At 51.6% G+C, this 24,252-nt stretch overlaps 1 protein-coding gene across 2 annotated transcripts in view; it reads right to left on the reverse strand.

Moving 5' to 3' along the window:
- Window positions 1–770: 770 nt before the first annotated feature.
- The window catches only part of RANBP1 (RAN binding protein 1), a 42,593-nt gene continuing 19,111 nt past the window's right edge, over window positions 771–24,252 (reverse strand). The window contains exon 6 of one of the 2 annotated variants that reach the window (XM_075320956.1): window positions 771–1,334. In XM_075320956.1, the coding sequence (XP_075177071.1) occupies window positions 1,204–1,334 (131 nt within the window). In that variant the 3' untranslated portion in view covers window positions 771–1,203. The remainder of the gene's footprint in view (window positions 1,335–24,252) is intronic. The other variant, XM_075320959.1, reaches the window with a different exon arrangement.

Genomic DNA, 24,252 nt, shown 5'->3' on the forward strand with positions numbered 1-24,252 from the left:
CCTTATGTGGCCGGATAGGAGTGCAGTGCATCATCTACTGATTGTGGTGATTCACAGGCCACTAAGAATAGGAAGTCATTGCATGCGTTCTACACGTTAATCAACCACAGATATAAGGCAGTTTCAAGCAGCCGCTTACTACTAGTACTTCTTTCTGGACCCTTGCGGGCAGAGCATGCCACTCACTACCCACAATCAGGAGTTTTTACTCTTGGCGTCGTCTCTATCGTCAGATCTGCAACGTCAGCATTTCAATCAACCGGTGACTAACGGAAGGAATGAAAGGTTTCAGATACTAAGTCCCGGCACCAATTTCTCTTGCAATCTGGATTAACAAAGGCCATGTAGATTTTGGCACAGAGATCACCGGTAAAGAGAATTATTTACCACAACAGGGGTTTGGAAGGGATGTCTATTACAGCAGTTATAAAAAAAAATAATTGGAGGCAACAACCCTTAATATGCCTGGTAACAGAGCCAAAAACAATGCCATGTAAAAATGACAGCAATCATGCCACAACTGGGGGTCAAAGCTGCCCGAATCAAGCCTCGGCACTCCAAAACAACGGTACCTACTAGTAACGTAACAGAAAAAAACGGTATGGAACAAGTCACACAACAATCCATCACAGGGAAGACAACAGATCGCTGGTAAAAGACAAAGCATTCTTTGGTGGTCAAAAAGATCTAGTACCAACATATAAAATCCTCAAAAAGAAGTTGTGAAAACTTAATCTATTACTCCAATATTACATTTATGAAAACTCAGATTTATTCATTCGCAGATCAAATTTATTCAATTTAACAGTCATCCTAGCAGGGTCAACACAAAAAAATACCCCATTAGATCCCTTCCAATGAAACACCTTTCTAAGGAAATGTAATGTTGGACTGTCTGCTATGGCCACTTGCATAGGACCACACCCAGGATATTCCTAGCCAAGATACAACCATTATACATTCCAGTACATTTTCAAACTGGTTTTATTTGTTACTTTGGATGACTATAAATAAGTGTTTCCACTATGGAAAAAGAAAGTGAACACAGTACATTTTCATGACTGGGGAATGGATTTGTTTCTGAAGAATTCAGCTGAAGGACAAAAGCTTAGAAAAAAAAAACAACCTGAATGTTTAAACTCAGTTCTTTTTCCTTAGTTATAAGTCCCTTGTAAAAAATAAAAGAACAAGGCTCTAGTTGACTTATTGCTTCTCCTCTTCTGTTTTTTCTTGCTTGGCATCCTCTTTGTCTTGAACCTTGCTTTCCTCCTTTACAGAGAGTTCTTCTAATTTCTCAGCCACTTTATCAGCGCTATCATTTTTGGTCACATCTGCTGGGGGGAAAAGAAAGAGTACCACTATAAACACCTTCACACCAGCAAAGTAATGGATCAAAGCAGCAGACCCTCAAGGTTTAAATATACATAATAGAAAATAATAGGAACAGGTTGATGCAAAACCTTCATATGCAAGCTACATGTTAACCCCACCACCTCCACTATACCAGCCACGCAGTGATGGCTTGCCTCGTGTACGCTGAACTAAGTGAGAAACATCTATTCTTTTGTGCCCGTATTGCTAACAGTACTGACCTGTAGCTGTAACATGCTGCCCTTATAAATGAGCAGAATCTGACATTTTTAGGCTATGTGCGCACTAGGCCGTTTTACCCGCGGATTTACGCGCGGTTTTGCTGCGGAAATTTCTTGAGAAATCTTTGAAATCTTTCTGCAGACATTTCCCAGCAAAACCTATGGAAAAAAAAAAAATAGCTGTGCGCACACTGCGTTTTTTTCTCAAGAAAATTCTTTGTGAAGATTTTCTTGAGAAAATTTCTTGAGAAAGAAGGGAATTTTGTTTACTTACCGTAAATTCCTTTTCTTCTAGCTCCAATTGGGAGACCCAGACAATTGGGGTGTATAGGCTATGCCTCCGGAGGCCGCACAAAGTATTACACTTAAAAGTGTTAAGCCCCTCCCCTTCTGCCTATACACCCCCCGTGCTCCCACGGGCTCCTCAGTTTTGGTGCAAAAGCAAGAAGGAGGAAAAAGAATTATAAACTGGTTTAAAGTAACTTCAATCCGAAGGAATATCGGAGAACTGAAACCATTCAACATGAACAACATGTGTACACAAAAAAACAGGGGCGGGCGCTGGGTCTCCCAATTGGAGCTAGAAGAAAAGGAATTTACGGTAAGTAAACAAAATTCCCTTCTTCTTTGTCGCTCCATTGGGAGACCCAGACAATTGGGACGTCCAAAAGCAGTCCCTGGGTGGGTAAAATAATACCTCGTAAGAGAGCCGTAAAACGGCCTCTTCCTACAGGTGGGCAACCGCCGCCTGAAGGACTCGTCTACCTAGGCTGGCATCCGCCGAAGCATAGGTATGCACCTGATAGTGTTTCGTGAAAGTGTGCAGGCTCGACCAGGTAGCCGCCTGACACACCTGCTGAGCCGTAGCCTGGTGCCTCAAAGCCCAGGACGCGCCCACGGCTCTGGTAGAATGGGCCTTCAGCCCTGAGGGAACCGGAAGCCCAGCCGAACGGTAGGCTTCGAGAATTGGCTCCTTGATCCACCGAGCCAAGGTTGATTTGGAAGCCTGTGACCCTTTACGCTGGCCAGCGACAAGGACAAAAAGTGCATCCGAGCGGCGCAGGGGCGCCGTACGAGAAATGTAGAGTCTGAGTGCTCTCACCAGATCTAACAAGTGCAAATCCTTTTCACATTGGTGAACTGGATGAGGACAAAAAGAAGGTAAGGAGATATCCTGATTGAGATGAAAGGGGGATACCACCTTAGGGAGAAATTCCGGAACCGGACGCAGAACCACCTTGTCCTGGTGAAAAACCAGGAAAGGGGCTTTGCATGACAGCGCTGCTAGCTCAGACACTCTCCGAAGTGAAGTGACTGCTACTAGAAAAACCACTTTCTGCGAAAGGCGTGAGAGAGAAATATCTCTCATTGGCTCGAATGGTGGTTTCTGAAGAACCAGCAGCACCCTGTTCAGATCCCAGGGTTCTAACGGCCGCTTGTAAGGAGGAACGATGTGACAAACCCCCTGCAGGAACGTGCGTACCTGTGGAAGTCTGGCTAGGCGCTTCTGGAAAAACACAGAGAGCGCTGAGACTTGTCCCTTAAGGGAGCCGAGCGACAAACCCTTTTCCAGTCCAGATTGAAGGAAGGACAGAAAAGTGGGCAAGGCAAAAGGCCAGGGAGAAAAACCCTGAGCAGAGCACCACGACAGGAAAATTTTCCACGTCCTGTGGTAGATCTTGGCGGACGTTGGTTTCCTGGTCTGTCTCATAGTGGCAACGACGTCTTGAGATAACCCTGAAGACGCTAGGATCCAGGACTCAATGGCCACACAGTCAGGTTGAGGGCCGCAGAATTCAGATGGAAAAACGGCCCTTGAGATAGCAAGTCTGGTCGGTCTGGTAGTGCCCACGGTTGGCCGACCGTGAGATGCCACAGATCCGGGTACCACGACCGCCTCGGCCAGTCTGGAGCGACGAGGATGACGCGGCGGCAGTCGGCCCTGATCTTGCGTAACACTCTGGGCAACAGTGCCAGCGGAGGAAACACATAAGGGAGCTGAAACTGCGACCAATCCTGAACTAAGGCGTCTGCCGCCAGAGCTCTGGGATCTTGAGACCGTGCCATGAACGTCGGTACCTTGTTGTTGTGCCGGGACGCCATGAGGTCGACGTCCGGCACCCCCCAGCGGCAACAGATCTCCTGAAACACGTCCGGGTGAAGGGACCATTCCCCTGCGTCCATGCCCTGGCGACTGAGATAATCTGCTTCCCAGTTTTCCATGCCTGGAATGTGAACTGCAGAGATGGTGGAGGCCGTGGCTTCCACCCACATCAAAATCCGCCGGACTTCCTGGAAGGCTTGCCGACTGCGTGTGCCGCCTTGGTGGTTGATGTATGCCACCGCTGTGGAATTGTCCGACTGAATTCTGATCTGCTTGCCTTCCAGCCACTGCTGGAACGCTTTCAGGGCAAGATACACTGCCCGTATTTCCAGAACATTGATCTGAAGCGAGGACTCTTGCTGGGTCCACGTACCCTGAGCCCTGTGGTGGAGAAAAACCGCTCCCCACCCTGACAGACTCGCGTCCGTCGTGACCACCTCCCAGGATGGGGGTAGGAAGGATTTCCCCTTCGATAATGAAGTGGGAAGAAGCCACCACCGAAGGGAAGCTTTGGTCGCCTGAGAGAGGGAGACGTTCCTGTCGAGGGACGTCTGCTTCCTGTCCCATTTGCGTAGGATGTCCCATTGAAGAGGACGCAGGTGAAACTGCGCGAAAGGAACTGCCTCCATTGCTGCCACCATCTTCCCCAGGAAGTGCATGAGGCACCTCAAGGGGTGTGACTGGCCTTGAAGGAGAGATTGTACCCCTGTCTGTAGTGACCGCTGCTTGATCAGCGGAAGCTTCACTATCGCTGAGAGGGTATGAAACTCCATGCCAAGGTATGTGAGCGATTGGGCCGGTGTCAGATTTGACTTTGGAAAATTGATGATCCACCGAAACTCTGGAGAGTCTCCAGGGTAGCGTCGAGGCTGTGTTGGCATGCCTCTTGAGAGGGTGCCTTGATCAGGAGATCGTCCAAGTAAGGGATCACCGAGTGACCCTGAGAGTGGAGGACCGCTACTACAGTAGCCATAACCTTGGTGAAAACCCGTGGGGCTGTTGCCAGGCCGAACGGCAGTGCCACGAACTGCAGGTGTTCGTTTTCTATGGCGAAGCGCAAGAAGCGCTGGTGCTCTGGAGCAATCGGTACGTGGAGATAAGCATCTTTGATATCGATCGATGCAAGGAAATCTCCTTGGGACATTGAGGCGATGACGGAGCGGAGGGATTCCATCCGGAACCGCCTGGTCGTTACGTGTTTGTTGAGAAGTTTCAGGTCCAGGACAGGACGGAAAGACCCGTCCTTCTTTGGGACCACAAACAAGTTGGAGTAAAAACCGTGGCCCTGTTGCTGAAGAGGAACAGGGACCACCACTCCTTCTGCCTTCAGAGTGCCCAGCGCCTGCAGAAGAGCCTCGGCTCGCTCGGGAGGCGGGGATGACCTGAAGAATCGAGTCGGGGGACGAGAGGTGAACTCTATCTTGTAACCGTGAGACAGAATGTCTCTCACCCAACGGTCTTTTACCCGTGGCAGCCAGGCGTCGCAAAAGCGGGAGAGCCTGCCACCGACCGAAGATGTGGAGTGAGGAGGCCGAAAGTCATGAGGAAGCCGCTTTGGTAGCGGCACCTCCGGTGGCCTTTTTAGGACGTGACTTAGACCGCCATGCGTCAGAGTTCCTTTGATCTTTCTGAGGCCTTTTGGACGAGGAGAATTGGGACCTGCCCGCGCCCCGAAAGGACCGAAACCTCGACTGCCCCTTCCTCTGTTGGGGTATGTTCGGTTTGGGCTGGGGTAAGGATGTATCCTTTCCCTTGGATTGTTTGATGATTTCATCCAAACGCTCGCCAAACAATCGGTCGCCAGAAATTGGCAAACTGGTTAAGCGCTTTTTGGAAACAGAATCTGCCTTCCATTCCCGTAGCCACAAGGCCCTGCGGAGTACCACCGAATTGGCGGCTGCAACCGCCGTACGGCTCGCAGAGTCCAGGACAGCATTAATAGCGTAAGACGCAAATGCCGACGTCTGAGTGGTTATGGACGCCACCTGTGGCGCGGACGTGCGTGTGGCTGCGTCAATTTGCGCTTGACCTGCTGAGATAGCTTGTAGCGCCCATACGGCTGCGAACGCTGGGGCAAAAGAAGCGCCGATAGCTTCATAGATGGATTTCAACCAGAGTTCCATCTGCCTGTCAGTGGCATCTTTGAGTGAAGCCCCATCTTCCACTGCAAGTATGGATCTAGCTGCCAGTCTGGAGATTGGAGGATCCACTTTGGGACACTGAGCCCAACTTTTGACCACGTCAGGGGGAAAAGGATAACGTGTATCCTTAAGGCGCTTAGAAAAACGCTTATCTGGACAAGCATGGTGATTCTGGACTGCCTCTCTGAAATCAGAGTGGTCCAGAAACATACTCGGTGTACGCTTGGGAAACCTGAAACGGAATTTCTCCTGCTGAGAAGCTGACTCCTCCACCGGATGAGCTGAGGGAGAAATATCCAACATACGATTGATGGACGCAATAAGGTTGTTCACTATGGCGTCCCCGTCCGGAGTATCAAGATTGAGAGCGGCCTCAGGATCAGAATCCTGATCAGCTGTCTCCGCATCATCAACCAGAGATTCCCCCCTCTGAGACCCTGCACAATATGATGATGTCGAGGGAAAATCGAAGCGAGCTCGCTTAGTCGGTCTGGGGCTGGGGTCTGTGTCAGAACCCTCAGCCTGGGATCCATGAGATACCCCGGGAGGACATTGTTGGTCCAGCTGAGGTGGGCCAGGGAACAAAGATTCAACAGAGTCCCTGTGCTGAGATACCGGCCTGGACTGCAAGGCTTCTAGTATCTTAGCCATAGTCTCAGAGAGTTTTGCAAACTCCGTCCCCGTCACCTGAACAGTGTTAGCAGGTGGCTCCCCCTGGGCCCCTCTTAGCAGAGGCTCCGGCTGAGTAAGTGCCACAGGGGCCGAACAGTGCACACAATGAGGGTCAGTGGAACCTGCCGGTAGCGGGGTCGTACATGCGGCGCAGGCAACATAATAAGCCTGTGTTTTGGCACCCCTGCCTTTCGTGGGCGCCATGCTATTATCTTCCCTGAGTAACACAATAGGGTATATAGCCAGAAATCAACTGTGCACCATACAGTGTAAAACATATATACCATAAACATATAATGTTACACTACTGCACAATGGGGCTAGCACCACAGGTGCTGCTTACCACCCGCCTAAAGCGGTTGTGAGGCCACCAGAGTCCCTGCCTGGGTCTCCCAGACTTTGTCCCACTCTGCAGCGTCCGAGGAGCTGACAGGAATGGCTGCCGGCGTCCTGAGGAGAGGAGGGAGCCGTGGGCGTGACCCAGAAAGAGCGGGAACTGGTGCCCGCACTGTGCACAGTGAGAGGGGTGGAGTATGCAAAGCATGCTCCAGCCCTCAGTGCTGCTCGTTCTGTGCAGCGTCCCGCCCTTCCCCTACCTGTCAGGGCTGTGGGCGGGAGGAAAGGAAACTAGGCCGCAAAAAGCCGGGGACTCTAGTAATAAACGCGGCCGCCGTAAAAGCGCGGCCGGCGTGAAAGTCCCCGGCGCACTACAAGTCCCAGCCGCGCCGCAGTGTTTCCATGGCCGCGGCGGTCAGTGCGGCAGTCCCTATACATAAACACACTCAGCAACGCTGAGTGTGTAATGGCACATATTAACCCGGTCAGCGCCGTGGTCTCCGGTGCACTAGCACACCCAGCAAAGCTGGAGTGTTGCTGTGCGCTGTCCCCACAGGGATACAGAGTACCTCCAAGTAGCAGGGCCATGTCCCTGAACGATACCCGGCTCCTATCCAGCAGGCTCCACAGGAGTTGTGGATGAAGCACGGTCTCAGTGCCTGGAGACCGATAGGATCCCACTTCACCCAGAGCCCTGAGGGATGGGGAAGGAAAACAGCATGTGGGCTCCAGCCTCCGTACCCGCAATGGATACCTCAAACTTACAACACCACCGACAAGAGTGGGGTGAGAAGGGAGCATGCTGGGGGCTCTATATGGGCCCACTTTTCTTCCATCCGACATGGTCAGCAGCTGCTGCTGACCAATCTGTGGAGCTGTGCGTGCGTGTCTGACCTCCTTCGCACAAAGCAAAAAACTGAGGAACCCGTGGGAGCACGGGGGGTGTATAGGCAGAAGGGGAGGGGCTTAACACTTTTAAGTGTAATACTTTGTGCGGCCTCCGGAGGCATAGCCTATACACCCCAATTGTCTGGGTCTCCCAATGGAGCGATAAAGAAATGTGCATGTCACTTCTTTTCCGCAGGTGCCTGCGGTATTTCACTCCATTCTCTGTAATGTAATCGCGAAATTCCGGGGGTATACCGCAGCTAGCAAATGATGTGCGGTATACCCCCGGTATAGCCGCGATTTACCTGCGGTAATGCTCATCACTGCCTGCGGTTTTGCAGGGAGTGATGTCATTATGACAGAAGAGGAAGCGGAGCAGAGTAAACGCAGACGTCACACTCCATGGATGCCGCACAGAAGCACCTCCGTGTGACGTCCGGCGGGTGCCCGTGCAGTCTGTGTCCTGCTCCGGCCCCGCTGCTGCCACCACAGCAGTGTCTTCCCGCAGTATCAGCAGCTTGTCACCCTGCAGCGCTGGCAGACACTGACACACAGCAGCGCGTGCAGCCGCGGGGATGACGGGCGCTGCTGTCCGGAGGTGAGAAGAGATCATTACCTGCTGTGACGATCTCCTGCCTCCTGACGTCACCGCGGTCACTGCTGTTTATGCCCGTCTCGTGAGCGGCCCGAGACTGTCACTAGCGGTGACGTCACGGGCTCTCGCGATACTGCTGACAACGCTGCGGGCATAGAAGGCAGTGACAGCACTGATGGCAGGACTACAGGAGATCATCACAGCAGGTAATGATCTCCTCTATCCTCCTTACAGCAGCGCTCGTCATCCCCTGCAGTGACCTGGGCTGACCTATTGATATTAGCTCAGGTCACTGCATTGCTCTCCCAGCCAACGGGGAACATTCTGTTCTTCATTGAATGGGACAGTGACTATGGTATGGATCGCCGTGGGACCCCCCCCCCCTTATTGGATTAAATAAAACTTTTTTTGTTGTCTATTTTTTATTTATTACTGACTGGGTTGGTGATGTCTGGTATCTGATAGACGCGTGACATCACAAACCCTAGGGCTTGATGCCAGGTGACATTACACATCTGGCATCAACCCCATATATTACCTTGTTTGCCAACGCACCAGGGCAACGGGATGAGTTGGGGCGAAGCATCAGGATTGGCACGTCTAATGGATGCGCCACTTCTGGGGCAGCTGCAGCCTGCTATTTTTAGGCTGGGGAGTGTCCAATAACAGTGGACCTCCCTAGTCTGAGAATACCAGACCACAGCTGTCCGCTTTACCTTGGCTGGTGATCCAATTTGGGGGGGACCCCACGTTTTTTGTTTTTAATTATTTATGGAAAATAACAGCGTGGGGTGCCCTCTGTTTTGGATTACCAGCCAAGGTGAAGCTGCCAGCTGTGGTCTGCAGCCGTCTGCTTTACCCTAGCTGGCTACAAAAGATGGGGGGACCTCACGTGGGTTTTTTTTTTTTAAATTTATTTATTTTATGGCTAAATACAAGGCTAGGCACCCTTTAGTGCCACATGAAAGTCACTAAAGGGTGCCAGCTTAGAAAATGCAGGGGGATTGGACATTATATAAGTCTTTCTCATCTATCTATCCATCTTTCCCTCTATCCATTATCTGTCTGTATCGATTATCTATATTATTTATTGCAGTTACAAGATAAAAAAAAAGCAGGGACCAACCTGCGGAAAAACCGCATGCGTTTTTCCCACGGATTTGATGCGGGTTTTTTTACAGCAAGTGCGGTAATCTTCAACTCCCAGACGTTTCTCAAGAAATTTTCTTGAGAAAAATCACTTTTCTAGTGCGCACATAGCCTTAAGAATATTTTAGACAGGCATGCTTAGAGGGAACCTGTCAGGTCCAATATGCACCCAGAACCACGGGCAGTTCTGGGTGCATATTGCTAATCCCTGCCTAACTGTCCCTGTATACACTAGCATAGAGATCCTTTATGATATGCCAATGAACACAGGGACAAGTTAAAAAGGGCAATAGTTCCTGCGCTCATTCTCATTCACAGGGGCATGCTAACATGCTATTCAATGCCCACTGCCAGCGCCATTACAAGCTGTGACGTGCGCGCGTACCTGTGTCCATTGCACAGACTCAGAATGCTGGGTTTAGGGTCAGTGTGCAGGATCAGAAGTCCCCGGATATTCGGTCAGTTTGAAGAAAAGACGCATACACCCAGCTTCATAGTGCGCATGACCGGAAGTATGGGGACTTCTGATCATGCACACAGACGAAAACCAGCGTTGGCCACGTGACAGCAGAAAGGTGAGAGACCATGCCTCTGATGCTTGCGCATTAATTAGTGTGTTAGCATGCCCACAGGGTTGTGCTTACATGCTAAGGGGGCAGACTAGCCAAGGGAAGTAACGCCCTGGCGACTAGTCGCTGGTATCATTAGCATATTAGAAAGGATCTTTAAAAATACTTTTTCTAAAGATCTCTGTATCTATGCTAGTGTATACTGGGATGGTTAGGCAGGGATTAGTAATATGCCCCCAGAACTGCCCGTGGTTTTGTGTGCATATTGCATCTGACAGGATCCCTTTAACCCCTGAAGTTAACAAGTCTGTTCTTTTTGCCATCAACCTACAAAAAAAGTCAGGGATTAAAATTACCCATACAAGTCTACAGGACTAAGAAAAAAAATAAAAATCACTGACCGCACACATTGCAACGGTAATGGGTAGAATTCTTTTTAACCCCTTCCAAACAGATTAAAGAGGACCAACCACTAGGATTATTTATCTTAATATATTTTTAGTGAGGGGACAATCTGAACTATGGTTTAATATTTTTTAAAACTTTTTTTTTTTTATTCATATTGCATTTATAGTCCCCCTTCACAGGACTTGAACCTACAAGTCTTATCGCTCATAGTATGCACAGCATTTCAACATAATTGCCTTACATAGCTAAAATCAGGGTCTGCTTTGAAGTAAAAAACTGGGTTTCAACGGAGCTCCATTATGGCAAGCATGTGGTTCTTCAGAAAACCCATTGGCGTCCTGGGTTCTCGGGCAGTCGATGTATAGAATGACTAATCACCATGTGCTGTTAATGCCGCTGTCACCGATTGACAATTGAATTTGACTCGTTAATAGTGTTGAGCGGACCCGGACCGGAAAAATCCGGATCCGCGCGGTTTGAGCGGCAGATCCGAGTCTGACCCAGATGCGGGATTCCGGGTGCACGATCCGGCATTTTTTTTTTTTTGAGCTAGATCCTGACTGCAGCACACAGCCATTATTTGCCAGCTATGACGTGGGCTCAACCTGTGATCCCACTCAACACACCCATTCCAGACTTGAGTTGTACATGTCCAGCTTATGTCAGGAAGGGCTTAATTTCCATACACGGAAAAGAAGGGAATTTTGTTACTTACCGTAAATTCCTTTTCTTCTAGCTCCTATTGGGAGACCCAGACGATTGGGTGTATAGCACTGCCTCCGGAGGCCACACAAAGCAATTACACTAAAAAGTGTAAGGCCCCTCCCCTTCTGGCTATACACCCCCAGTGGGATCACTGGCTCACCAGTTTTAGTGCAAAAGCAAGAAGGAGGAAAGCCAATAACTGGTTTAAACAAATTCACTCCGAAGTAACGTCGGAGAACTGAAAAACCATTCAACATGAACAACATGTGTACCCGAAAAACCACCAAAAATCCCGAAGGACAACAGGGCGGGTGCTGGGTCTCCCAATAGGAGCTAGAAGAAAAGGAATTTACGGTAAGTAACAAAATTCCCTTCTTCTTCGGCGCTCCATTGGGAGACCCAGACGATTGGGACGTCCAAAAGCTGTCCCTGGGTGGGTAAAGAAATACCTCATGTTAGAGCTGCAAAGACAGCCCTCCCCTACGGGGAGGCAACTGCCGCCTGCAGGACTCTTCTACCTAGGCTGGCGTCCGCCGAAGCATAGGTATGCACCTGATAATGTTTGGTGAAAGTGTGCAGACTCGACCAGGTAGCTGCCTGGCACACCTGTTGAGCCATAGCCTGGTGTCGTAATGCCCAGGACGCACCCACGGCTCTGGTAGAATGGGCCTTCAGCCCTGATGGAACCGGAAGCCCAGCAGAACGGTAGGCTTCAAGAATTGGTTCTTTGATCCATCGAGCCAGGGTGGCTTTGGAAGCCTGCGACCCCTTGCGCTGGCCAGCGACAAGGACAAAGAGTGCATCAGAGCGGCGCAGGGGCGCCGTGCGGGAAATGTAGATTCTGAGTGCTCTCACCAGATCTAACAAATGTAAATCCTTTTCATACCGGTGAACCGGATGAGGACAAAAAGAAGGTAAGGAGATATCCTGATTAATATGAAACGAGGATACTACCTTAGGGAGAAACTCCTGAATGGGGCGCAGCACTACCTTGTCCTGGTGGACCACCAGGAAGGGAGCCTTGGATGACAGCGCTGCTAGCTCAGACACTCTCCGAAGAGACGTGATCGCTACCAGAAAGGCCACTTTCCGTGATAGTCGAGAGAGTGAAACATCCGTCAGAGACTCGAAAGGCGGCTTCTGGAGAGCAACTAGTACCCTGTTCAGATCCCATGGATCTAACGGCCGCTCGTACGGGGGGACGATATGACCAAACCCCCTGCAGGAACGTGCGTACCTGCGGATGTCGTGCTAGACGCTTCTGAAAAAAACACCAATAGCGCCGAGACTTGCCCTTTAAGGGAGCCGAGCGACAAGCCCTTTTCCAACCCAGATTGCAGGAAGGAAAGAAAAGTAGGCAATGCCAATGGCCAGGGGGACACTCCTTGTACAGAGCACCAGTAAAAGAAAATCTTCCACTTCCGTGGTAGATCTTAGCAGACGTGGGCTTCATAGCCTGTCTCATGGTGGCAACGACCCCGTGGGATAAACCTGAGGACACTAGGATCTAAGACGCAATGGCCACACAGTAGGTTCAGGGCCGTAGAATTCAGATGGAAAAACGGCCCTTGGGACAGTAAGTCTGGCCGGTCTGGTAGTGCCCACGGTTGACCGACCGTGAGATGCCTGTCGCCAGAGCTCTTTGATCGTCATGAAAACCGGGACCTTGCTGTTGTGCCGATTCGTGAAACCCGTCCGGATGCAGAGACCATTCTCCTGCGTCCACTCCCTGGTGACTGAGGAAGTCTGCTTCCCAGTTTTCTACGCCCGGGATGTGAACTGCGGATATGGTGTATGCTCTGTCTTCCACCCCTAGCCGAATCCGGCGGACTTCCTGGGAGGCTCGCCGACTGCGTAGTCCGCCTTGGTGGTTGATGTATGCCACCGCTGTGGATTGTCCGACTGAATTCGGATCTGTTTGCCTTCCAGCCACTGCAGGAAGTCTTGCAGGGCCATATGCAATGCCCAGAGCTCCAGACAATTGATCTGAAGAGTGGACTCCTCTGAAGAGAGTCCTTGATCGTCTGAGAAAGGGGGACGTTCCTGTGTAGGGACATCGACTTCCCCTCCCATTAGCGAAGAATGTTCTATTGAAGTGGACGCAGATGAAACTGCGTGAAAGGGACTGCCTCTGGATGAGGTGTCTCCTTGAAGGAGAGACTGCACCCCCGTCTGTAGTGACCGCTGTTTGTCCAGTGGAAGCTTCACCATCGCTGAGAGAGTGTGAAACCCCAAGCTAAGATATGCCAGCGATTGGGTTTAACTTTGAAAAGTTGAGGACCCACCCGAAACTCTGGGAAGTCTCCAGCGCCATGTTCAGGCTGTGTTGGCATGCCTCTTAAAAGAGTGCCTTGACAAGTAGATGGTCTAAGTAAGGGATCACAGGGTGACCCTGAGAGTGCGGGAGTGGTCCCACTGCTGCCATGAACTTGGTGAAAACCCGTGGGGCTGTCGCCAGACCGAAGGGTAGGGCTACGAACCGAAGATGCTCGTCTTCAATAACGAATCGTAGCAAACGCCGGTGCTCTGGAGCAATCGGCACGTGGAGATAAGCATCCTGATGTCTATTGATGCTAGGAAATCTCCTTGAGACATTGAGGCAATGACGGAGCGGAGGGATTCCATCCGGAACCGCCTGGTTTTCACGTGCTTGTTGAGCAGTTTAAGGTCCAGAACGGAACGGAAGGAGTAGTCCTATTTTGTCACCCCGACCAGATCGGAGTAAAAAGTGTCTCTTGTTCCTGAGGAGGAACCGGGATTACGACTCCTACTGCCTGCAGCAGAGCCTCGGCTCGGCCGGTGAGGAAGTTTTTGCGACAAACTGTCTCTCACCCACCGGCCATTGACCTGTGGCAGTTAAATGTCGCTAAAGCGGGGGAGTCTGCCACCGACCGCGGACGCGGAGAGAGAGGGCTGAAAGTCATGAGGAAACCGCCTTGGTAGCGGTTCCTCCGGCTGCCTTCTCCGGGCGTGATTGAGCCCGCCAGGAACCTGCGCCCCTCTGAGCCTTTTGAGTCCTGTTGGACGAGGGCAATTGGGACGTGCCCGAGCCTGGGAAGGACCGAAACCTCGACTGTCCCTTCTCCTGATGGGTCTTGTTTGATAGCTGGGGTAAGGAAGAATCCGTACCCTTGGACAGTTGAATGATTTAATCCAACCGCTCACGAAACAGTCTGTCACCAGATAAAGGCAATCTGGTTAAGCACTTTTGTGGAAGCAGCATCTGCTCCAATCCCTTAACACTAGGAGCGTAACAACACGGAGTTGGCGGACGCCACTGACGTACGGCTCGTAGAGTCCAGGACAGCATAAACAGCTTGAGTCGCAATGCCGACATTGCGAGGTGAAGGACGCTACTGCGGCCAAGATGTACATATGACCGCGTCCCTCTGCGCAATACTAGCTGAAATAGCTTGGAGTGCCTCTATGGCTGCGAATGCCGGGGCAACCGACCCGCCGATAGGGCTGTCTGTCAATGGCATCTTTAAGTGAAGTCCCATCTTCCACTGCAACTATAGATCTAGCCGCAAGCCTGGAGATTGGGGGATCCACCCTTGGAGCGCTTGAGCACGTCAGGGGGGGAAGAGACAACGCGTATCTTCAATACGGTTGGAGAAACGCTTATCGGGATAAGCGTGGTATTCCTGGACTGCTTCTCTGGAGTCAGAGTGACCAGAAAAGTACTCAATATACGCTTGAGATACCGAAATAGGGATTTCTTCTGCTGTGAAGCTGACCCCTCCACTGGAGGAGTTGAGGGAGAAATACCCAACCTTCCATTGATGGACGCTATAAGATTATTCACTATAGCGTCACCATCCGGTGTATCCGGATTGAGAACGGTCTCAGGATCAGAGTCCTGAACAGCTACGGCTGCCTCATCATACAGAGAGTACTGTGATGAAGTCGAGGGCCGTTCTTAGGGAGCTCGCTTAGGCCGTCTGGGACTGTCGTCCGTGTCAGAGCCTGCACCCTGGGATGCATGGACCCTCCTGGAGCCATGATTTGTTTCGAAATCAGGGTGGCCAGGGGCATTGAATCAACATTGCCCAAGGTCTGTCTGGACTGCAAAGTCTGTAAGATGTTAGTCATAGCCACAGACAATATATCAGCGGAAACTGCAACTCCGTCCCTGTCCCTGGACAGGGATCACAGGTGGTTCTTTTGGCCACCTGTAGCAGAGACCCCGTTGAGTAATTGCACACACTGGGGGTCCTGGAACAGTCGCATGCAGTACAAGCCGCATAGAAAGCCTGTGCCTTGGCACCCATGCTTTTTTTTTTTTTTTTTTTTGCTGTTGCTGTCTAGCCATCTAGGAGCATTAGCCAAGAATAGCGACCGTAGAGTGCAATGTATAGCATACAAGCATGAAGTACAATAAACACTTCAGCACATGCAGTACAAGGAGCATAGAAAGCCTGTGCCTTGGCACCTTTGCTTTTCTGCTGCCGTTGTCTAGTTATTCAGGAGCATTAGCCAGGAAAAGCGACATACAGTGAATGTATAGCATACAAGCATGAAAATAACCACTGCAGCACATGCAATCCAAGCAGCATTGAAAGCTTGTGCCTTAGCACCCTTGCTTTTCTGCTGCTGTTGTCTAGTCATCAAGGAGCATTAGCCAAGAATAGCGACATGCAGTGAATGTACAAGCATGAAAATAAACTCTGCAGTACATGCAATCCAAGCAGCATTGAAAGCTTGTGCCTTAGCACCAGTGCTGTTTGCTGCCGCTGTCTAGCCATCTAGGCGGGTAGACAGCCAAGAATAGCCCTTACAGTGCAATGTAAAGTATACAAGCATAAAGGACACATGACACTGCAGCACATGCAAGACAAGCAGCATATAGAGTCTGTGCTTTAGCACCCCTGATCTTTTGCTGCTGTTTCTAGGTCTGCATCCTGAATAGCGACCGTACAAAAGTACAACAGGACACTTCGGCATTAGTGGGTCAGCACTTTAGTTGCCGCTTACCGCCCGCACAAAAGCGGGTGTGTGGCGCCGGAATCCTGTGCTGGTAGCTCAGTGTCTCCGTTTTCCCGCTCTGCGTGCCGGAATGGCTGCCGGCGTCCAGAGGAGAGGGGCGGGCCGAGGGCGTGCCCGAGACAAGAGCGGGAACCCAACGCCCACTGTGTCTAGTAAAGGGGGCTGGAGAATGCAAATAAGGCTCCAGCCCTCGTCGCTGCTATAGAACAGCGTCTCTCCCTGTCCCTGAGTGACAGGGTGGGGGCGGGAACGAAGCGGCGCTAGGCCGCAAAAGCCGGGGACTAAAGTTAGAAGCGCCGCCGCCGTAAAAGCGCGGTCGGCGCGTCCCCGGCGCACTACAAGTCGCAGCTGCGCCTCCGCTCCAGGGGCGGTCGGCGCGGCGGTCCCCACACGTAAAGTCCCCCAGTAATCTGCAGGGACTATAAGCCCAGCGCACAGCGCTACAGTCCCCGGCGCACTAGCACACCCAGCAAGCCTGGAGTGTGCGTGGCCTGCCATACGGGGACACAGAGTACCTGAAAGTTGCAGGGCCTTGTCCCTGAACGGCACTCCCGCTCCACATCCAGCAGGTTCTATGGGTCTGTGGATGGAGCCCGGCCTCAGGGCTTGGTGGCCGGAAAGATCCCACTTCCTCAGAGCCCCTCAGGGGGATGGGGAAGGAAAACAGCATGTGGGCTCCAGCCTCCGTACCAGCAATAGGTACCTCAACCTTACAAACCGCAAGTGGGGTGAGAAGGGAGCATGCTGGGGGCCCTATATGGGCTCTCTTTTCTTCCATCCGATATAGTCAGCAGCTACTGCTGACTGAACAGTGGCGCTTATGCATGGATGTCTGACCTCCTTCGCACAAAGCAGAAAACTGGTGAGCCAGTGATCCCACTGGGGGTGTATAGCCAGAAGGGGAGGGGCCTTACACTTTTTAGTGTAATTGCTTTGTGTGGCCTCCGGAGGCAGTGCTATACACCCAATCGTCTGGGTCTCCCAATGGAGCGCCGAAGAAAAAACAATTACTGATGAAACGTTTATGGAAAAAGCTGTCGAACATACCAAAACACAGATGATCAAAAACATTGGTGATATATTAAAAAAAAATAAAAATAAAAAAAAATCCCCGTTTTCACTTCTGTGGAAAATTACTGATGTCTGAATGAGGCCTAAAACCAGTCATGTACAAGTGGGTGACGACTCTATAACCTTAGTTCTGTTTGATGAAACTGAGCAGGACACAGCTTCTAAGGCTACGTTAACTCCATGAGCTTTGAGAGTTTTTCATGTTGCAGAATTTGTGCACCTAAAATTATTTGGGTTGTTTTGTTTTTGAAAGTCCCTCGTTTTGACGTTAACAAAACTGACATTCTTTGATGGAGATCACATGCGTTTCCGCTGCAAAAACCCAATAAATAAGCATGTGTGTTTATCGATGGATTTTTTGCATTTAATGCAAGTCAATGGGAAAAATCTGCACAGAAAACTCCATGTACCGGCAGGAAAAATTGACATTCTGTGGATTTGAAACCGGCACCGCAAAAGAGAAGCACAGCGGACATGAGATTTCTAAGAAACACATCCACTTTGCTGGAACTGTAAGATGTTGCATTGTTGACAGCTAAAACACGGCGTCAAAAACACATTGTGGGAACGCAGTCTAAGGGAATCTACTACATCACTGCTTGCCTCCTCAAAAATTTTTGCAATAACCATGCACTCTGCTTGGTCAACATGCCTATTTCATTTAGGAGATGGGATTAAAGCACCACTCCAGGGTTTTCCTTTACCTCTGGAATGGAGCTTCTAATCTTAGCCCCCTGCACTTAGTCTTATACTCATCAGCCACCATATTCACCCTCTATCACCACCGATAGAGTCAATTTCCAGCAGATTGTGGCCAGCCGACTCTAGTGTTTGCGGGAGTGAGCCGAGCCAGAAGTCACTTTTCAATGCAAGTCTATGAGAGCCTCAGTCTATCTCTCAGACTTTCAGTGAGCTAGTGATCATTACCCTTGACTTCTGGCAGTCAGAATTTGCGATCACAGATTGGCACCATGGAACCGGAGTGGTGCCGATTAAAAAGTGAAGACGCTAGCGTGTAAGTAAAAAAAGAAGGGAATTTTGTTACTTACCGTAAATTCCTTTTCTTCTAGCTCTTATTGGGAGACCCAGACGATTGGGGTATAGCTACTGCCCTCCGGAGGCCACACAAAGCACTACACTAAAAAGTGCAAGGCCCCTCCCCTTCTGGCTATACCCCCCCGTGGTATCACGGGTTCTCCAGTTTTAGTGCCAAAGCAAGAAGGAGGAAGCCAATAACTGGTTTAAACAAAATTAACTCCGAATAACGTCGGAGAACTGAAAAACCGTTCAACATGAACAACATGTGTACCCGCAAACAACAAAAAAATCCCGAAGGACAACAGGGCGGGTGCTGGGTCTCCCAATAAGAGCTAGAAGAAAAGGAATTTACGGTAAGTAACAAAATTCCCTTCTTCTTCAGCGCTCTATTGGGAGACCCAGACGATTGGGACGTCCAAAAGCTGTCCCTGGGTGGGTAAAGAGATACCTCATGTTAGAGCTGCAAAACAGCCCTCCCCTACGGGGGTGTCACTGCCGCCTGCAGGACTCTTCTACCTAAGCTGGCATCCGCCGAAGCATAGGTATGCACCTGATAATGCTTGGTGAAAGTGTGCAGACTCGACCAGGTAGCTGCCTGGCACACTTGTTGAGCCGAAGCCTGGTGTCGTAATGCCCAGGACGCACCCACGGCTCTGGTTGAGTGGGCTTTTAGCCCTGAAGGAACCGGAAGCCCCGCAGAACGGTAGGCCTCTAGAATTGGTTCTTTGATCCATCGAGCCAGGGTGGCTTTAGAAGCCTGCAACCCCTTGCGCGGACCAGCGACAAGGACAAAAAGTGCATCGGAACGGCGCATGGGCGCCGTGCGGGAAATGTAGATTCTGAGTGCTCTCACCAGATATAGCAAACGTAAGTCCTTTTCATACCGGTGAACCGGATGAGGACAAAAGGAAGGCAAGGATATATCCTGATTAAGATGAAACGAGGATACGACCTTAGGGAGAAACTCCGGAATGGGGCGCAGCACTACCTTGTCCTGGTGGAACACCAGGAAGGGAGCCTTGGATGACAGAGCTGCCAGCTCCGACACTCGCCGAAGCGATGTGATCGCAACAAGAAACGCCACTTTCTGTGACAGGCGAGAAAAGGAAACTTCCTTCAGAGGCTCGAAAGGCGGCTTCTGGAGAGCAACTAGTACCCTGTTCAGATCCCATGGATCTAACGGCCGCCTGTACGGGGGCACAATATGACAGACCCCCTGCAGGAACGTGCGCACCTTAGGAAGACGTGCTAGACGCTTCTGAAAAAACACGGATAGTGCCGAGACTTGCCCTTTAAGGGAGCTGAGCGACAAGCCCTTTTCCAACCCCGATTGCAGGAAGGAAAGAAAGGTGGGCAATGCAAATGGCCAAGGGGATACTCTCTGTGCAGAGCACCAGGATAAGAAAATCTTCCACGTTCTGTGGTAGATCTTAGCAGACGTGGGCTTCCTAGCATGTCTGATTGTGGCTACGACTCCTTGAGATAATCCTGCGGACGCTAGGATCCAGGACTCAATGGCCACACAGTCAGGTTCAGGGCCGCAGAATTCTGATGGAAAAACGGCCCTTGGGACAGTAAGTCTGGTCGGTCTGGCAGTGACCACGGTCGACCGACCGTGAGATGCCACAGATCCGGATACCACGATCTCCTCGGCCAGTCTGGGGCGACGAGTATGACGCGGCTGCAATCGGATCTGATCTTGCGTAACACTCTGGGCAAGAGTGCCAGAGGTGGGAAGACGTATGGGAGCCGGAACTGCGACCAATCTTGAACTAATGCGTCTGCCGCCAGAGCTCTTTGATCGCGCGACCTCGCCATGAATGCCGGGACCTTGTTGTTGTGCCGGGACGCCATTAGGTCGACGTCCGGCACTCCCCATCGGCGACAGATTTCCTGAAACACGTCCGGGTGAAGGGACCACTCCCCTGCGTCCATGCCCTGGCGACTGAGGAAGTCTGCTTCCCAATTTTCTACGCCTGGGATGAAACCGCGGATATGGTGGAGGCTGTGTCCTCCACCCACATTAGAATGCGCCGGACTTCTTGGAATGCTTGCCGACTGCGCGTCCCTCCTTGGTGGTTGATGTATGCCACCGCTGTGGAGTTGTCCGACTGGATTCGGATCTGCTTTCCTTCCAGCCACTGTTGGAAGGCCAGTAGGGCAAGATACACTGCCCTGATTTCCAGAACATTGATCTGAAGGGTGGACTTCTGCGGAGTCCACGTCCCCTGGGCCCTGTGGTGGAGAAACACTGCTCCCCACCCTGACAGACTCGCATCTGTCGTGACCACTGCCCAGGATGGGGGCAGGAAGGATCTTCCCTGAGACAATGAGGTGGGAAGGAGCCACCATTGTAGAGAGTCCTTGGCCGTCTGGGAAAGAGAGACTTTCCTGTCCAGGGACGTTGACTTCCCGTCCCATTGGCGGAGAATGTCCCATTGAAGTGGGCGCAGATGAAACTGCGCAAAGGGAACTGCTTCCATGGCTGCCACCATCTTCCCGAGGAAGTGCATGAGGCGCCGTAAGGGGTGCGACTGGCCTTGAAGGAGGGATTGCACCCCTGTCTGTAGGGACCGCTGCTTGTTCAGCGGAAGCTTCACTCTCGCTGCTCGAGTATGAAACTCCATGCCAAGATACGTTAGCGACTGTGACGGTGACAGATTCGACTTTGGAAAGTTGATGATCCATCCGAACGTCTGTAGAGTCTCCAGCGTAGCATGTAGACTGAGTTGGCATGCCTCTTGAGAGGGTGCCTTGACAAGTAGATCGTCTAGGTAAGGGATCACCGAGTGTCCCTGAGAGTGCAAGACTGCTACCACCGCCACCATGACCTTGGTGAAGACCCGGGGGGCTGTCGCCAGACCGAATGGCAGAGCTACGAACTGAAGATGGTCGTTTCCTATCACAAAACGTAGAAAACGTTGATGTTCTGTAGCAATTGGCACGTGGAGATAAGCATCTTTGATGTCTATTGAGGCAAGGAAGTCTCCTTGAGACATTGAGGCAACGACAGAGCGGAGGGTTTCCATCCGGAACCGTCTGGCGTGCACATGCTTGTTGAGCAGCTTTAGATCCAGAACAGGACGGAACGAGCCGTCCTTTTTTGGAACCACAAAGAGATTGGAGTAAAACCCTCGCCCTTGTTCCTGAGGCGGTACAGGAACCACTACTCCTTCCGCTCTTAGGGAGTCCACCGCCTGCAGCAGGGCATCTGCTCGGTCTGGATGTGGGGAGGTTCTGAAGAACCGAGCTGGAGGACGAGAACTGAACTCGATTCTGTACCCGCGAGACAAAATGTTTGTCACCCACCGGTCTTTGACCTGTGACATCCAAATGTCGGAAAAGCGGGAGAGCCTGCCCCCAACCGGAGATGCGGAGGGGGGGGGGCTGGAAGTCATGAGGTAGCCGCTTTGGAAGCGGTTCCTCCATTTGCTTTCTTGGGGCGTGCGTGAGCCCGCCAGGAATCTGAGACTCTTTGCGTCCTCTGAGTCCCTTTGGACGAGGAGAATTGTGTCTTGCCCGAACCTCGAAAGGACTGAAACCTCTGCTGCCATTTTTTCTGCTGAGGTTTGCTTGATCTGGGCTGGGGTAAGGAAGAGTCTTTACCCTTGGACTGTTTAATGATGTCAGCCAATGGCTCGCCAAACAGTCTATCTCTAGATAAAGGCAAGCTGGTTAAACATTTTTTGGAACCAGCATCTGCTTTCCAGTCCTTTAACCACAAGGCTCTGCGCAAAACTACCGAATTGGCGGACGCCATTGAGGTGCGGCTGGTAGATTCTAGGACCGCATTGATAGCGTAAGACGCAAACGCAGACATCTGCGAGGTAAGGGACGCCACTTGCGGCGCCGCTGGATGTATGATAGCATCCACTTTTGCTAAACCAGCTGAAATAGCTTGGAGTGCCCATACGGCTGCGAATGCTGGAGCAAACGACGCGCCGATAGCTTCATAGACAGATTTTAACCAAAGGTCCATCTGTCTGTCATTGGCATCCTTAAGTGAAGCGCCATCCTCCACTGCAACTATGGATCTAGCTGCAAGTTTGGAAATCGGGGGGTCTACTTTTGGACACTGGGTCCAGCGCTTGACCACATCAGGGGGGAAAGGAAAACGTGTATCCTTAGAACGTTTAGAGAAACGCCTTTCTGGATGAGCGTCGTGTTTCTGGATTGATTCTCTGACGTCAGAGTGATCCAAGAAAGCACTCAATTTACGCTTGGGATAGAGGAAACGAAACTTCTCCTGCTCTGCAGCTGCCTCCTCTGCAGAAGGAGCTGGGGGGGAAATATCCAACAGTCTATTGATGGCTGAGATAAGATCGTTTACCATGGCGTCCCCATCCGGGGTATCCAGATTGAGAGGGGTTCCAGGATAAGACTCCTGATCACTCTCTTCAGACGCATCACAGGGCGACTGATTGCGGAGACCCTGAGCAGTGTGATGACGTTGAGGGTCTTTCCCAGCGAGCTCGCTTAGGGTGGCTGGGGCTATCATCTGAGTCATAATACTCAGCCTGGGAAGCCGGGGACCCCCTTGCAGTCTGGATTAATTCCAACTGAGGGGGATTAGAGGACAGAGACCTCGCCGTGTCCATAGACTGAGCCCCAGTCATGGATTGCAAAGTTTCAAGGATTTTTGCCATAGTCACAGACATTCCATCAGCAAAAACTGCAAAGTCTGTCCCTGACACCGGGGCAGGACTTACAAGCGTCTCAGCCTGGGTCACTACCCCTCCGGACTCCGGCTGGCGAAGCAGCACCGGATCTGAGCATTGCACACAATGGGGGTCTTTGGAACCTGCTGGTAGAGCAGCCCCACATGCAGCACACGCAGTGTACACAGCCCTAGCCTTGGCAGCCTTGCGTTTTGTGGATGACATGTTGCTGCCTCCTCAGAGCGATCTGGGGTATCCAGCCAGGAAGCGACCTTACAGTGCAAGAAATAATTAAATATATATATCTGGTGACACAGTACACCAATACACACTGAGGCACTAGAGGGGCCAGCTGAAATGCCGCTTACCGCCCGCTTAAGAGCGGGTGTGTGGTCTCCAAAAGCCCCCTAGTCCAGGTCTCCCAGAGCCTTGCGTCCTTCCTCTAGCCAGACTGCATGTAATGGCTGCCGGCGTCCTGGGAGAGGAGGGGGGGCGGGCCCTGGGCGTTCCTGACTAAGAGCGGGAAGCCTGCTTCCCTCTGTGCCTAGTGAGAGGGCTGGAGCATGTAAATCAGGCTCCAGCCCTCGTCGCTGCTGCGAAACAGCGTCTCTCCCCTACCCTGATTGACAGGGTGGGGGCGGGAACGAAGCGGAGCTAGGCCGCAAAAGCCGGGGACTGGATTTATAAACGCCGCCGCCGTAAAAGCGCGGTCGGCGTGTCCCCGGCGCACCACAAGTCACAGCAGCGCCGCCCGGTCCAGTGGGGGTCGGCGCTGCGTTCCCACAACACAAAGTCCCCCAGTAAACTGTAGGAACACTAACTCCAACGTTACGGTCCCCGGCGCACTACAACACCCAGCCAGCCCGGAGTGTGTCTGTGCCTGCCGGGGACACAGAGTACCTGTATGATGCAGGGCCTTGTCCCTGATTGTACTCCTGCTCCATATCCATCAGGTGCTATGGGTCTGTGGATGGAGCCCGGCGTCAGAGCTTAGAGGCCGGCAGGATCCCACTTCCACAGAGCCCTACAAGGGGATGTGGAAGGAAAACAGCATGTGGGGCTCCAGCCTCTGTACCAGCAATAGGTACCTCAACCTTACAACACCATCCACGGGTGAGAAGGGAGCATGCTGGGGGCCCTATATGGGCCCTCTTTTCTTCCATCCGAAATAGTCAGCAGCTACTGCTGACTAAAATCTGTGGAGCTATGCGTGGATGTCTGACCTCCTTCGCACAAAGCTTGAAAACTGGAGAACCCGTGATACCACGGGGGGGTATAGCCAGAAGGGGAGGGGCCTTGCACTTTTTAGTGTAGTGCTTTGTGTGGCCTCCGGAGGGCAG

The sequence above is a fragment of the Anomaloglossus baeobatrachus genome, chromosome 1, assembly GCF_048569485.1.
Source record: "Anomaloglossus baeobatrachus isolate aAnoBae1 chromosome 1, aAnoBae1.hap1, whole genome shotgun sequence".
NCBI classification, from domain to species: domain Eukaryota; kingdom Metazoa; phylum Chordata; class Amphibia; order Anura; family Aromobatidae; genus Anomaloglossus; species Anomaloglossus baeobatrachus.